The following is a 15,637-nucleotide window of genomic DNA, read 5'->3' as shown; positions in this document are numbered from 1 at the left end:
AATTGTGATTGACATTGTAGTAACTTACTAATTAGTTAGCCATTGAAAGCTATTGCTTGACAAGATCCTTTCATTTGGTTGTAAAATAAAAAGTGATGCTATCTACACATCTCTTTTAATTTTTTACCGTCGAATTGAACGCATTAAAGAAGATCAACATTAGAAATTAACAATGAGTATGTGAGATGTATAAATGGATGTGGATGGTGCCACCCAATAAAGAAACTATATATATTGCATAATTGTAAGCTAGGGTTTTTTCGATTGAGTTGATGATTTGTTTACATAAAATTTCCCTAAAATTTGAAAAATCACAAGTTACACGAGCATAATAGTGGTCACTTGCAAATGTAACTGTGGATAATAGCTACGTTACAAGCGAGCCCATGCTAAGTGGAAAACTGCTACCAGCTGAAACTTGCAGCAGTGTAAAATTAAGACAGAACAAAGATGATCATTTACAAGTCATAACTATATAAAGCTTAATTAAATATTGTCAGCTGCCTCTGCTCTACGTACCAAACCAGTGATATTCGATCGGGGCCTGAAAATTTCCTGGACGGATCTTCTTATTCCTACCATGACTTTGGTCTCTTGAGCAACTAGAACGCTTTACAAATATAATAATAAGGTCCTTTCGCTGAGGGAAGCTGCGAGTCTACTCTTCTCGAGGGTACTTAAATAGCTTACGCGTCTTTTCTGCATCACATAAACCCCAGCAACAAAGCCAGCTAGCGCCAACGGAAGGCATGGCTGGAAAACACAAAACAACTTAAAAGTAATTAACATATATAACACGTATAATATATATTAATTAATTAATGATCTGGTGGCATACTGATAGTGACTACGTACTAGGAGTATTGCTATAATTATATATATATGTTAAAAGTACCAGTGAAGTGAGTGATTAAACTGGTATTATCTTTTTTGTTCCAAGATGCATGTTCACATAACAAAAGGAATGGTGATGCATGCGCAAACCACAATCTTCTCCACGCACTAGAAGTACAAGTGGATGAATGCATCGTGCATGTTACGCATAACTAAATGACGGTTCATTATAATTAGGATACCACTGCTGCCACTACATCTCGTGGCAAATTAAGGCCACAAGGAGGCCACAAAGCTTAACTCCACATCAGTTTTGTTTATTGAGTGAAGAAACTGAGGGCCCCTGCCTAGTTGGACATCACAATAGGGTTACTTTAGCGGCAAATTACCACGCCATCTCACGGTGAATTTTCAGTGTGAATGGCAGAACAGTATGAGTCACGTAGGTGTGGTGCTGTGAGCATTGTTCTAAAAATTCGACGCTAGGCGGCTGGCCACCGTCACGATTAAGGGTTAGGCATTTGAAAATTAAGAAATGGCGCTTAGACTCACTTGGACAAAAAATAGATGACTTTCATTTGGCATTTTATTTATTTTTCAATAAATTGTAAAAGCTTGTTGAATACTTAAATGAACACACATTATATGCTTGTTCCCCATGTTTTTATTTTGTCCAATACTTCATAATATCTATGTCATTCTATTTTGTAGTTTATGATGAAATTATATATATTTTAAGTATAAATAAATACTTATTTACACGAAATATAATAGATTTACTTAAATTTGCATGGTCCGCCTAGCGCCTAGCCATCTTGGTGCTAGGCTCCAGCCCGTCACCCGACTAGCGCCGAGCATCTTTTAGAACCTTAGCTGTGAGTATCTTGTATTTGTTTCTATTCAATTAATGTCTCTAAATGTTCACTACCTACAAAAAAAAAGAAACACATGATAGAGGACAACTAAAAACTTCTCTATATGCTTCTAGAAAAAGGTTTTTAAGGTTTATATTACAGTGCCCTCTATATGTCATTGGTCTCGTTTGGTATAAGAGATTGGATTTGAATAGAGAACAATTTTTAAGGTATGCTTAAAGAAGGAATGGAAGGATTAAAAAGGATGAGTTTTCATCATCTGTTAAATCCCCTCAAAATGAAAAACCATTTTCCTCTACCATCAAAGTACCTTGAATGTAGAGAATTATCTGTTTCAATCTAATCCTTTATACTGAACAATGCCTTTGGTTTTTAGAACATTTATAAACTGTAATTATGTGCACTCGTACAACATGTTCTCAATTACATCCATATATATATATATTCATGTTCAAGCTGATCCAAATTGTATGAATATTGTTCAGTCTCGAATAACATTCGTTTCATCATTTTACCTTGAGAATTCCTTAATAATCTTTGATCATGCATAATGGCCAACTTATGTTTTTTGAGCCGTAACTTTGTGTTAGACCATAGTATTGAGTGACTGATTGAAACCTTATTAGTTTTTAATTTTTTATTAAAGTCCTTTGACTTTGTCCAAGTCACCATTTAATTTGCCAACTGAACATTTATATTAACTTAAAAAAAAAAAAAAAAAAAAAAAAAAAAAAACCTAAAATTTAATGTTTATCTCGTAAATTTAAAGCAATTAATTATCAATCTAAATTTATTATATTCTTAAATGTTACATTCTATTTCTCACCTTCTTGAATCATCTCTATCTATTCTTGTTTCTTTGTCTTCCCCATACTTTCGACACACTGTGCTGTGTAGCACCTCAACTCAACTCAGTTCAGTCATCAATTTTTTTCTTCTTTTTAGTTTTTATTTTTTATTTTTTTTATTTTTTATTATTAACTGATATTAATATTTATTGTTTAATATGTGGTTGTCTACACTTACATATTACGGGTACAATTCAGTTTCTCTATACATATATTTTTTCGGGTGCAATTTTCTTTTATTGCTTAAATTTCATTATACATACCATACAATGTTTTTGGGTTGTTTTAGTATGTGTTCCACATAATATAGGTACTCTTCATTTGGTTGTTGCATTTTATGTACCCATATCCCATATCATTATATGTAATTGTTTTTCGTTGTAAATGCATCCATTTGTCAATAGATCACTTTTGGTACATTTTTTTTTTTAAAGAATGTATCCATGTTTTTGGGTTAGAAGAATCTATCAATGTTTTTTGGTACATTATTCTTTTCGGTGATTTGATGAATGTACCCATAGTTATATATGTATCAATTATTTTTCTTATATGTACATAATTTTTTTATGGCAGACCATGATCTTGTTTGTGGTTTTTATATCTATAACTTTTTTTTATAGGTAATTGCAAAATATGATTTTTAAATTAAAAAAAAATTAGAATTGGTGATACATAAACACATTTAATACTAATATGCGTTGAGGTGTAGAAAAATCAAGGACCTTGGTAAAAAACTGAAAACTAATAAGGATTTAGTCCAAGAAGATTGGTGAAATGAATAAGCTGAATAACTTTGAAACTTTGAAAATACAAGTCACACGAGCATAATGAACACTTGAAGAATAAGCAAGCAACAAGCATGCATAATGATTTGCACAAACTTAGAAACACATCCCTATCACACAGCACACGTTTTATGATGTGTACGAACTTAGAAACACATCCCTATCCCACACAGTGACACACTAAAGCGCCATTCATGCATGCTGTACGTTCGATGCATAATTAGTTGTTATTGCCTTCCTCTACTGGACCTGCAGAAGTAATGTTGGGAACATGATAATTTCCAGGATGGATCTTCTTGTTATTATTCCTTCCATGACCATGTACTGCAGAGACTTTACTGGTCTCTTCAACGTGTTCCTCATCGTTCTTCTTCTTCTTATTCTTCTCCGTTTTCTCCTTCTGCTGCTTCTGCATCAGATAAACCCCTGCATAACTAGCGCCAATGGAAGACATGCCTGGGCCTCGGAGTTCGAAAGAAACTATATGCCAACTTAATTCTTGCGGGTTGGGTTGGTGTAGTAAGAGACTCCAGATTATGTGAGTATTTATAGAACTTTCACACAGCTGACTGCTTTTGGTATTATCTTAAGAGCCCATGAATGATTAAACTGGCATTATCTTGTTTGTTCAAAGATGGTTTTGAACACAGATTCATAGAGGGAATAGTGGTGGCCACACCACATACTTCTAACCACCAGAAGGGTAAGTGGATGCATAAGTGGATGCATATATGTTACATATAATTTAAATGTCGGTTCATTAAAATTATGGTTACCACTCTTCTGGCAAGGCCATTAGTGCCACTAGGATACCACAAAGATGCCACATCAGCTGTGCTCAGTTTGGGAAGAAATGGAGGGGCGCCTAGTGGGACATTAAATCTAATCTAGGGTTATCTAAGCTAAGCTACCAATTACATTCCTGAGCGGCCGACCTAACATAGTGTGTGTGTATATATGGGATAGGATCAAAGGACAAATATTTTTACAAATATTTTTATACTTTTTTAAGCCTTTTGATTATATGACATCCAATGGTTCTTATTTATTCATTAAATGACATGGATGCTTATGTGGATTTTTTAATTAATATTAAAGATAAAATAAAACTGAAAAAAAAAAACATAAAATCTGAAAAACTAAAAGTATAATTAAAAGGGGGAAGAAACCCTAGATTGATAGCCACACCACTGTAGAAAGGTGGATATGCTGCACCTTGTAACACACTAAGAAATTCTCTAATAGAATTCTTTCATTCTCTCTCAAATTATTTTCTTCTACAACATGTTATCAATACTTTTGCTCTTAACGGAATAAAATCCTGCAGTTTGGTTTCTCTCACCCCTTGGCAACAAACTTTCAGTTTCTCTAAATTTTTAAAGTAGGTTCATTTTTGCGTTTTGAAGTAAGTATTTGGTTTCATGATTTCAAGTTCATGCCAAACCCATAATTATATGTTAAATATCCCATGAAGCATGAACCCGATTATACTATTTTCCTTATTGCTTATGTGAAATTTTTTTTTTCATATATCATTCTATTTTTTACAATTTTGCGAAAGTCTCACGATTCGAAAATTACCATGATGCATAAACCCCTTTAATCTAGTTTTATTCATATTAAATAGAAAACTGCAGTGTGTGATGTTTCATAATAAACATGTGTACATCATATGGAGGCTGAAAATGAAGCCTCAATCCTTATTGTTGCAAAACCCTGGCAACTTTGTTGTTAGTGGGATTCCAAAATTAAGCCCAACCCGACACCCAGAAGCGTGTCCCCTTGCTTTCGAGTCGAATGCTTCAATTGCTTTTCTAGTTAAAAAGCCCAACCCATATTCCAACTGAATACATAACTCGCATTGCAGTCGAAGGCGCAATTTTGACTGGGCCCAATTCACTTCCAAACAAAGCCTAATTCCATATTCCAATCGAATATGCGAATAAGAGGACAAATAACCCATTCAAGCTGCATGACTTGAATTAATTTGTTTTGAGTTTCAAGCTCACTTGACTTTAGAAATTTTCCAGGTCTTGAGGCAACAAAACTCGAGCCCAATTGAATTCACTAACCCGTGCCTCACTATGAGTTTACATATTTGGTCCAAGCTCACACTCTTAAGCTCTTATTCACCAAATAGAAAACCCGAAGTTTTCTTGCAAAATAAACTTTTAATTTGGTTTTTACATCCATTTTGATTAAGCTTGAAGCTTTAATCCACCTCTTTTCCTGCAGAAAAGATATCAAACTTGAACAAGTTCGACTTCATCGCTCTCTATAATGTTACCAGGGCTATAAGTAATAACAAGGCCACAATGAAAATAACTAAAATACCGAAAGAAAAAAAATGTAAATAAATATATAATGAAAAAAAAAAAAAAAGCGAATGATTTGACCCCTTCAAATGTTGGGAGCTGCAGGCATCAAATAGTTCTCTAAGCAGATGCACCAGCTAGTTCTTTGGGAGCTGCAGGCATCAAATGTTGGGGCTGTGGGCACATGAAAGGGAATAAGTATACATAACAAAACTTTGATGAATGCAAACCCAACACCAGCACAAAAAATAGTAATCCAATAAAATGTAACGAACTTTTCTTCTCTGAAAAGTATAAAAATAAAGAAAACTTAATAAAAAGGAATTGAAAACTTTAAATTTTAAAGATAAGGACAAAATAAAAGGTAAAGTGAATAATACCAGGATTGACTTTTTAATGTAAAAATGTGATTTTTTGTTAAAGTGAACAGTACCAGAAGCTATTCGTTAAAGTTCTCTAAAAATAATTGTGCGAGTAAAAACAATGAAAATTCAGAATGAAAATTTCAGTTGTCTTAATGCACACAAAAATAACAATGAAAATTCGAAACCTCGCTGGTAAACTTATCAGTATTACACTAGCTTCTTACCGCTTGTAACTCATCCTCATGCTTTGGGATAAAAGCAGTATCAACTTTGCCATTTTTAAAATCCTCTATATCAAGGATAAGTTTATGATATTCAATGGTTGTCGGAACACCTGCGGCATAAGGGCAATATCTACATTAGCAGCCATGAATATAGAGATATATACATATATCAGCTATCTAATTCATGGCCATAACTAAAGAAATTGGCTCATACATAATTTTATTGTATACAAAGTGCAGAAAAAGTAACTAAAATAGAACGATTTCGACAGTTACTTTATTATTACCTGTTATAATAGTGTCGTCAAGAGCCCTCTTCATTCGTTCAATTGCCTTTTCTCTTGTTGGTGCCCATACAATAAGCTACAATAGGAAAGCATTTCCGAAGTCAGTGGAACAAGAAACTTGAAAGTTAAAATTTTATATTGTACATGCATATGAGCAACAATGGCTAGCAATGGTTTGTTGGTCCACAACCTTTCCAAGAAGGGAATCATAGTTTGGAGGAACCACATAATCGGGATAAACATGGCTATCCATTCTAACAAAGGGACCTCCAGATGGTAAGTAGGCTGTTATTCTTCCTGTAAAAAAGGCAGAAGATTACGAATATTTAGAAAAACAATCAAATCAATGGAAATCATTAAGTGCTGAACTGACTTAGAACTTATGACATCAGGGGTTGGCCATATCAGATAACAAAACAGAAATACACCAAGTGTCCACGTGTCATTATGTACTCAGCAATTACCATGGGAACCAGAACATAGGTACACATACCTGGCCCAGGTCGGAATCCTTTAAAAGCATCTTCTGCATTGATACGACATTCAATTGAATGTCCTCTGAGCACTATCTCATCCTACAGAATGAGCTACCTCCATGAGACGTTGAACAGAAAGCGTCATATGCATCTTCAAAACTACTTTACTACAATTACCTGTGTGTATCGGAGCTTCTCTCCCATAGCTACACGAATTTGTTCTTCAATCAAGTCAACAGATGAAATCATTTCTGTCACAGGATGCTCAACCTGTGGTTCAATTGGCGAAAAATTTTAGTTCAACAAAACTAAGCAAAATTATCTACCAGTCAAATCTGTCGTCAAAAGATTAATTGAACCTGAATCCGAGTGTTCATTTCCATGAAGTAGAAGGAACCTCTTTCATCCAAAAGGAATTCAATGGTTCCAACTCCAATGTAACCAATCGATGCTGCTGCAGCAACTGCTGCATCACCCATAGCTTTTCGCAATTCCGGGGTCAATGCAGGGGAGGGTGCTTCTTCCAGCAGCTTTTGATTCCTTCTCTGCGATGGTCACATTCAAAACATGATAAACAATATGGCAGGTGTCATTGAATTTTACATTTCTCAGAATGGAATAGAGGATAAACATCCTAGAGTTACTAAGAGTTAGTTATACGGTAAGGTTCTGACATTTTTGCTTCCATTGAAGAATTCAGAACTAAACTATATGCAGAAAGCTGTTTTCTAGAAACTACAAATGTAACCTTCACAGAGATCAATGCAGCCAATAAGGCCATTTAAAGTACCTGGATGCTGCAATCTCGCTCCCCAAAGTGAACAACATTTCCATATTTATCTGCTAAGACCTGTATTTACAAGGGAGAATCAAGAGATTGCATGTTGTCAACAAATTTCAATTAAAATACTAATTATCATAAAATAACCGGAGTAAGAATGATGACCATGAATTTTACACAAACTTTTGCAAGTACAGTACCTGAAATTCAATGTGTCTAGGATTTTGGATGTACTTTTCCAAATAAACTCCATCATTTCCAAAAGCAGCTGCAGCCTCACTTTTTGCTTGCTGCAAACAATCAAATTGAGGCAGAAAATTATGACATGGAAGCAACAACAGAATACAAAAATATAAAATCGGTTTACAGATAACTAGGTCAACTAAACTAAGAAACAAACAATTCAGTTTGCAGGATAAACCTATATAACAAAAAACTTCAAATATGCCTTCAAAGATGAGGCAGGAAATACTATCAAAGAACAAGAACTAAAAAATGCATCATGCACTGGGTGCTTTACCTGTAACAGCTTCACAAACTCCTCAGGTTCTTTAGCAAGACGCATGCCACGTCCTCCACCTCCTGCTGTTGCCTTCAATAGCAAATTATGCTTATCATTTAAGAGAAACAAAGAAATAACACATACAATTGTACATTGGCTTTCGCTAACACGAAGTAAAGGGATGTTTCTAGGAAAGTCACAATATTAAAATAATCACTGATTTCATAAACTTTATGATTAATTTAATGAAGTCCTACAAGTTACATGTCTGATTCATTCAAGTAAATAAATAACACATTGGTAAACAATCTGCCAGATTTATTTTTTCTGTTAAATGATAGAACAACCTCCTCCAAAAATCAGAGGTAACAATTAGAAGCCACCAACTGATGTCTTTCTTAGCAACTCCATGTTTTAAAACCTATTATGTCCAAAGGAATTAGCATAAATTTTCTTTAAAAGTGTCCCTTGATAACCCATTTGACACTTTTATGCTACTTTAATAATTTGTCACTCCAACCCACTCTTACCAAGTCTTCAAATCCTCTCTTTCACTTTAAAATACTAATATCTTAACTTTATCCCATCTTGTGGGGTATATACAAGGTCAGTTGCTAATTCTTTACCTTGTTAATTGGGTTGCTACCTCTATTGGGGGTGCGTTTTTCCTACGTGGCATAGCAAAATGACTTTGCTACCTAAATGCTACCTCCCTTGGAGATGCTCTAAAATTTGAAAGTACCCAGCTTAATGGTAAATCTTTCATAGTATAGCACTATGTATAATTGGGTAGCCTTCTGTCTTTCCTTTTCAAACATATAAAACTCTTGAGCAACCATTCTATGTAAACGGGCATGTATTCACTCATTTTACAATTGAAATGTAATTAATAAATAATTCTCATATTAAACAATTAGTTTCTTTAAACCAAAAAAAAAAAAAAAAAAGAATTCAATTTGGTACATTAATATGTTAACTTTTGAATTTTGAGAGTTAAACATGAAGGGGTGTGCACTGTAAACTCTCAGATACAGTGAAGTATAACGAGTTTTAATTAGAATGAGATAAAGAAGACATGATACTTTACCTTGATCATAACAGGAAAACCAATCTCATCTGCAAGCCTGATTCCTTCCCCTGTGCTCTGTAGGAAAAATAATAACCCGTTGAAACAAATAATACAAAATTAATTCATAGCAGCACCTAGTTCTGGAGGTGTTGAAAAGCAAAATACCTAGAATTGAAGGAGATACCTGTAGTAATCCATCACTTCCTGGTACAGTTGGAACGCCAGCTTTCTTCATTGTGTCCCTGGCAGACGATTTATCACCCATAACACGGATGCTATCAGGCTGCAAAACGTGACCAAAATAGCAAGCATTTGTTCCACATGAGAGCATGAATTAAAGAATAAGCAACCAAACATAGGAGTCATGTGCTCATATGTCCATGACCTAATAATTACTAATCACTCTAGGACATGGGAAACACAGAACATAAAGTGTTAAAAATTAAAATGCAATATAATGTATAAAAACAAATTAAAAAGCGACTCAAATAAAAAAAAAAGAACAAAAAGTTTGTTTAGGCAAGGTAGAAATATTTTCAATCCAAGTTGAATATAATGCAAATTTCCATCCATTACTATTCACCAAAAAAGATTGTCAATATATCAAGCTGAATTTCCATGAGATTTTGGTATACGAACACTAAATTAAGGGGTGTGATATCCACACACCCCTTTTTACTTCTCACACTCCTTATTAATTTCTGTGCTTTTATCTTCTTTTATTCATTCGATCCGACGGCCGGAAGTTAAGAGCGTGTCAGAAGTAAAAAGGGGTGTGTGGATATCTAGACCCTGCCAAAACTTTAACTTCCCTAGACTTGTAGCACATTTATCCTTACAACCAAGGACAAAATCCATTAAAACAGCCCAACTATGAATACAAGATTTGCAAACTTATCCACATGGGCAAAGTCCTTGATTGTTAGAGAAAGTTTAGACTATGTCCTTAATTTGTTGGAAAAGTTTAACAAATGTTTATATGCAATCTACAATTTTCTTATGCCCCTATTAATTGTATTCACATTAACTTATCATGGTTAGATTTAAGTTTTAATTTTTATCTGTTGTTGAGGAAGTTTACATGTTAAATTTTGAATAAAGAGAATAATATCAAAAAGTCTTGGCTTAAAGATTTTATGTTCCTTTTTATTTGACGAACTTACCCTAGGCCCAATAAAGTTGATTCCATGTTCTCTGCACATTTCAACAAAAGATGCGTTCTCAGCAAGGAAACCGTATCCTGGATGCAGCATTGTACATTTCCGACTGATGGCAGCAGATAAAACATTTGGAACAACTAAGTACCTGTAGAAAGACCGATCAAAATGCACAGATAAAATCATTATCCTCTGTGACAGAAACTGAGATGAAGGATAAACAAAATTTATCATTATCAACTACTTACGACTGACTGCTTGCAGCTTCACCAATACAAACTGATTCATCAGCCAATTTCACATGAAGTGCATCCTTATCTATTGTCGAGTAAACTGCCACACAAGGTATTCCCATTTCATGGGCAGTTCTAATAATGCGAACAGCAATTTCTCCTCTGTTTGCCACCAGAATTTTTTCAGCACGACATGTAGCATGGAGAGCTCCCCCATGCTTCCTGGATTTAAAACAAACTTGAGCACCCTGAGCTCTCTGCCTTAGAAAGCTGACTTTATTTCCTACCATAAAGCTACATTGGGAACTTCGGATCTCTCTAGTTCTCCAAAAAAATGAGCCCTGTCAATGACATAAGAAAACCATAGCCAAATGTAAAAGATTATAATTAAAATACGAAACAGGTCCGGAGATCACAATAGAAGAAAAAGGGAACGGATACTGAAGACCATATAACAAGCAGGCCTCATTGATTTATAAATTCTATTTATCTAGGAATTCCGATAGTTTACTTTTCCCAAATGAGTTAAGGTTTTGATCTTTTCTACAAAAGCGAAGATAAAGATGAAATTTATCTTACATGATTAAGAGCATAAGAACTTAAGCCAAACCTTCAATTAACTAACTAATACGCATTTGCGAAGCGGATCCGTTTCAATAAATATATAAGCAAAACCATCAACCTTGCATGATTCAGTAATCACAACACAATCCAATTGCGGCTAATCAGAATACAACCCAAGATTCAAAACCCAGACACAATTCCAAAAAATAAACAGATGTGAGTAAGAGAGGTACTTACGGGAGTTGGAGTGACAGTCTTACAAATGGGCATTGTGGCATCCATGTTCGAAAAGAAGGGGACCTAAGTAAACCCAGTTACGCCAAATGAACAAAAACCAGCATCAATGTCACTACCATTTCAGAACAACAAGAACAAAAACAAAATTTGGTATTCGACTCAATCAAACAAGAGAGTGCATTAATCAGAAAAATGGGATCTTTCTGCCATTCTGAAACGATAAAAAGATAAAGAAAATGGGTGTGGAGAGGGAAATACCGTTGTTCAATTGTCCCAGAAGAAGAGCAGAGTGAACGAAGAAGCAGAGGCGGATGGGTTGACGGTGAAGAAAGCAGTGAGTGAGAGACAAAAGAGAAGAAGGTAGGGAGGTCTGGAGGGAGATATCAAGAGTAATGCTTTCGATGAAAACGAGGGGATTCGGTGATTGAAAGCTCCGCCCAAATGGCTATAATTGGCTAATGCCGTGTTGTATCATTACTACCGTCTTGCAACGTGCATATGCTTGGCTTTTTTATTTTATCATTTATTTTTTATTAAAATATATTTTGAAAATAATGAATTTCGTTATTATTAGCTTCTCTTGTCAAGTGCATACGCTTGGCTCTTTTTTATTTCATCACTTATTTCTTTTAAAATACATTTTTAAAATAATGAAGTTTCGAAATTCTTAATCAAGAAAGGCAACAAATTACAGCCCCAAGTTTCAAAGAAATCTTGCTCCTCGGGCGGATTGAATTAGAAAACTTGTGTCCTCTTTTTCCAGTGTTGTATTTACAAATACACCTAATATTCAAACAGTCTAACAAGGGAAACACCAATACTAATTGACCTTTACAATTTCGATTGTTTAAGTACTATGTTGAAGTATTCTTCCTGATATTGCTACTGCAGGTGCATTCGTGAAATCGGGATCCTTCGTCAAGGGAGAAGCCATCTACTTTACCAAATATTTGCGAATTTTTGGTTCATAGTTCTTTCAAGCACGAATACCTGCGTTCTGCTGTGGGTTTTAAGCACACCGTTTAAGATGATGTTGATTACATATATAACATATTTCGCTATTTACATGTATATTATTTGAGAAGGCTAAATTAGCAACATATTACAATAATCAAAAGTTTGACAGCATTAAACTGCTCATGTTCAAAATATTGTAGATAGATTATGAACATATTACTGAATGTAGATATTCCTTTGTTCCCAAGTTCATCTTCATCTTCATTACGTAGAGGTTTTTTTTTCCAAACTTTTCCTCAATAACAGTTTCAGCTAGTTCCTACAAATTTTGAAAAGAATGAGCTATTAATGTGGATGGTTTATAAAAATTTAAGTCAAAAGTTCAAAATAGTAAGATATATAAGAAAACAAAAGGGGGACATATAAGGGAATGCACTGTTACGGACAAAATAATCATCCAATAGATCCGTACCTCGTTGTTGCTTGCTTCTATCAATGTTTGCGGAACGGCTGGACCTGGAGATCTAAGCCACAACTTGGATGACTCAACGGGAATGTGAGGCTCTTTGGCTTCTTGCTTCGTCATCTCTCCTTCTACGCTCCTCATCCTCTTCCTCTTCCATCTTATTTTCGCCCACCTGGAGATTGAATATTTCTTCCCCTTGCTTAAACAATTATTTCTCTCACTCATCGATTTCCCACAACATCCTTGAAGAAGACATTGTAAGAAGGAAGCAGAAAGCAGAAACTATGAATAATGATAGAAATTTTGATTTTGGTGTGTGATTTCTTAGGATGGATGGTGGGTTATAAGGAGGAAAAATAAGGATTAAGTTGTAGATAATGCCACGTGGCATGTCGACATTCATTAAAAATCCGATCGAAATCAATCCTCAAAGATTGTAAACCACTGTTCTAAAAATCCCCGCCTAGCGCCTCCTAGGTACTAGGCGGCTGGCCGCGCGCCCTGATTAATGCCTAGAATTTGAAAATTAAGAAATGGCATTTAGACCTGCTGAGGCACCCGCCTAGCCTGCCCAGACCTGCCTAGGTTGCGACTTACTTAGACATAAAATAGATAACTTTCATTTTGTATTTTAGTTTTTTCAATAAATTGTAAGAGTCTTGTTGAATATTTAAATGAACAGACATTACATGTTTGTTCCCTATGTTTTCATTATGTTCCAATACCTCATAATATATATGTCATTATATTTTACGGTTTATGATGTAATTATATATATATTTTAAGTATAAAGAGACACTTATTTACACAAAATATAATAGATTTACTTAAATCCGCCTAGTCCACCTAGGCGCTAGGCCCCAGCCCGCCGTCCAACTAGCGCCTAGCATCTTTTAGAACCTTGTTGTAAATAGATTGATTGTGACATGTGGCGTGACATGATTGGTTAAAAATCTTATCAGAAATCTATCCTCAACGATTCTGAAAAAGTAACGACATGTGGCACGACGGCATTGCCCAAAAATCACATCAAAATCTATCACCAAAAATTACCTTTTCAGATAATGACACATGGCGCAACGAGAATGATTAAAAATCTTATCCGAAATTACAAATAAAATTATTTTATAAAATAAAAAATATTAATATTTTATTGCCTTTTGTCATGGCTATTCAGTGTAAGGGTGGAGATGCAAAAGGCAGTTACTGTTCATTAAAGACAATTACTGTTCACTAAAGGGGATTGAAAGTTGCCCTAGGACGCCTTTGTCACGCTGGAGTTGCTCTAAGAAAATAAAAGGGTGACATACAAGTAAAGCTGAGATAAGAGTTTATTTGTGATCTTAAAGGTGCAAATGAAATCTTTGTTTCCCTCTATTTTCATTTGCTCTATCAGATGCAATGTAAGTCACAAAAATTAGAGCATTCAAACCAACCTTTTCCCTCACTTTAGTCATATGCCAAAGTCAAATCATTTATAGCAACAAGACAGTAAAAGGGACAGACGATGATCAATCAACATGTACTAAAACAAATGTGTATGTAGAAATTAAAATAGTAAACAAGATATATAATCATTATGATGAAGATGAGATTTTGTGTTTGTTGCATGTGTGCTAAAAACAAAAAATTACATTTGATATTTTGTAATGATGTTTAACCATCGAATTCGTTGATCCCGAGGTGAAACAGTCTGTATTTAACAGCTAGATGATTTGAAATGTCCTCTTAAATACCCATCATGTCATTGTCTCTATTCCTTTACCAAACACCTAATTCCTTCATTTTCCCAAAAACATATCGACTATTTTCTTCTCCAATTCACACATACCTTTACTGAATTCTAAAAATTCGTTTGTTTATCAAAGATATGGTTGCCTCTTCATCTATTCTTCCCGTTCTTCGTGTCAGCCTTGACACCTTCTCTAGACCCCCAATGATCATAGTTCATAATAAGGAAGAGGAAAAAACCTTCCTCACAGGTTGCCACCATGCCTTGGATAGGTGTAAAGTTTGGTTGGAAGGCACCCATGACATAACCAGTGATCTCCCTATACTTTTAGATCCAGTTCGTCCTTGTATCAGGATTCATCCCTGGTACTTGGATTTGGGGCTAAGGTTTCCCCTATCACCTTTGCTTAAGGAGATTTTAATCTTCTATCATATTGGCTTCTACAATCTTACTCCATCTTCCACTCACATCATCACTTGCTTTGAGCGTCTGAACAACTTGTATAAGGTTGAACTGGGCCTTCTGGAGTTTTTTCTTTTTTACATAGTGCGAAGGAGATACTCAGTACTACTTTCAGTCTCAATCCAGCCTTAAGTGGCCTGTCCACATCACAAATCCAAGACAAAGAATGGTATAAAGACGTACTTCTCTTTGACAGAGATTAGGAAAGAGATATCTATGGGATAAGGGTCCCCAATAAACCCATTAGAAATCTTGACTGCAGACCTTAGTCTGTGTCATTTCACACTCTTAATAGAGTTTTTCATATCATCTCAGCCGCACACTGAAGTTGGAAATGGCTTATAGCACCTGAAAGGGAGAAAGAGTATGGAAGGGATGTCATCATATATCTTTTTTCCATTCACCCTATCTTAAATCTGGAGTAGGTTGATGTTGAAACCTTTAGTTTGCCCCCAAACCAAACGGCTA

General features: G+C 34.9%; 1 protein-coding gene across 1 annotated transcript; it reads right to left on the bottom strand.

Moving 5' to 3' along the window:
• Positions 1 to 5,591: 5,591 nt before the first annotated feature.
• LOC137720629 (biotin carboxylase 1, chloroplastic) lies at positions 5,592 to 12,039 on the bottom strand. Its single transcript, XM_068459718.2, has 16 exons — positions 11,811 to 12,039; positions 11,553 to 11,615; positions 10,767 to 11,092; positions 10,525 to 10,666; positions 9,546 to 9,644; positions 9,380 to 9,436; positions 8,311 to 8,382; positions 7,991 to 8,080; positions 7,800 to 7,859; positions 7,369 to 7,554; positions 7,187 to 7,279; positions 7,027 to 7,108; positions 6,724 to 6,830; positions 6,534 to 6,609; positions 6,247 to 6,356; positions 5,592 to 5,831 (listed from the first exon to the last, which is right to left on the bottom strand). The coding sequence occupies exons 2-16, from the start codon at positions 11,595 to 11,597 to the stop codon at positions 5,778 to 5,780; spliced, it is 1,599 nt and encodes a 532-aa protein (XP_068315819.2). The 5' UTR covers positions 11,598 to 11,615; positions 11,811 to 12,039; the 3' UTR covers positions 5,592 to 5,777.
• Positions 12,040 to 15,637: the final 3,598 nt, after the last annotated feature.

The sequence above is a fragment of the Pyrus communis genome, chromosome 1, assembly GCF_041283825.1.
Source record: "Pyrus communis isolate YQ-2024b chromosome 1, ASM4128382v1, whole genome shotgun sequence".
Lineage (NCBI taxonomy): Eukaryota > Viridiplantae > Streptophyta > Magnoliopsida > Rosales > Rosaceae > Pyrus > Pyrus communis.
Note: the sequence above shows the minus strand (reverse complement) of the source record. Positions and strands in the feature narration are given on the sequence as shown.

Bases quoted from the DNA above. Each gene is read 5' to 3' on its own strand.
- LOC137720629 (XM_068459718.2), bottom strand. From the start codon at position 11,597: ATGGATGCCACAATGCCCATTTGTAAGACTGTCACTCCAACTCCC. The intron at 11,093-11,552 runs GTAAGTACCTCT...TGTCATTGACAG, and splicing joins AGACTGTCACTCCAACTCCC to GGCTCATTTTTTTGGAGAAC. The intron at 6,610-6,723 runs GTTGTGGACCAA...TTCCTATTGTAG, and splicing joins ATGATTCCCTTCTTGGAAAG to CTTATTGTATGGGCACCAAC.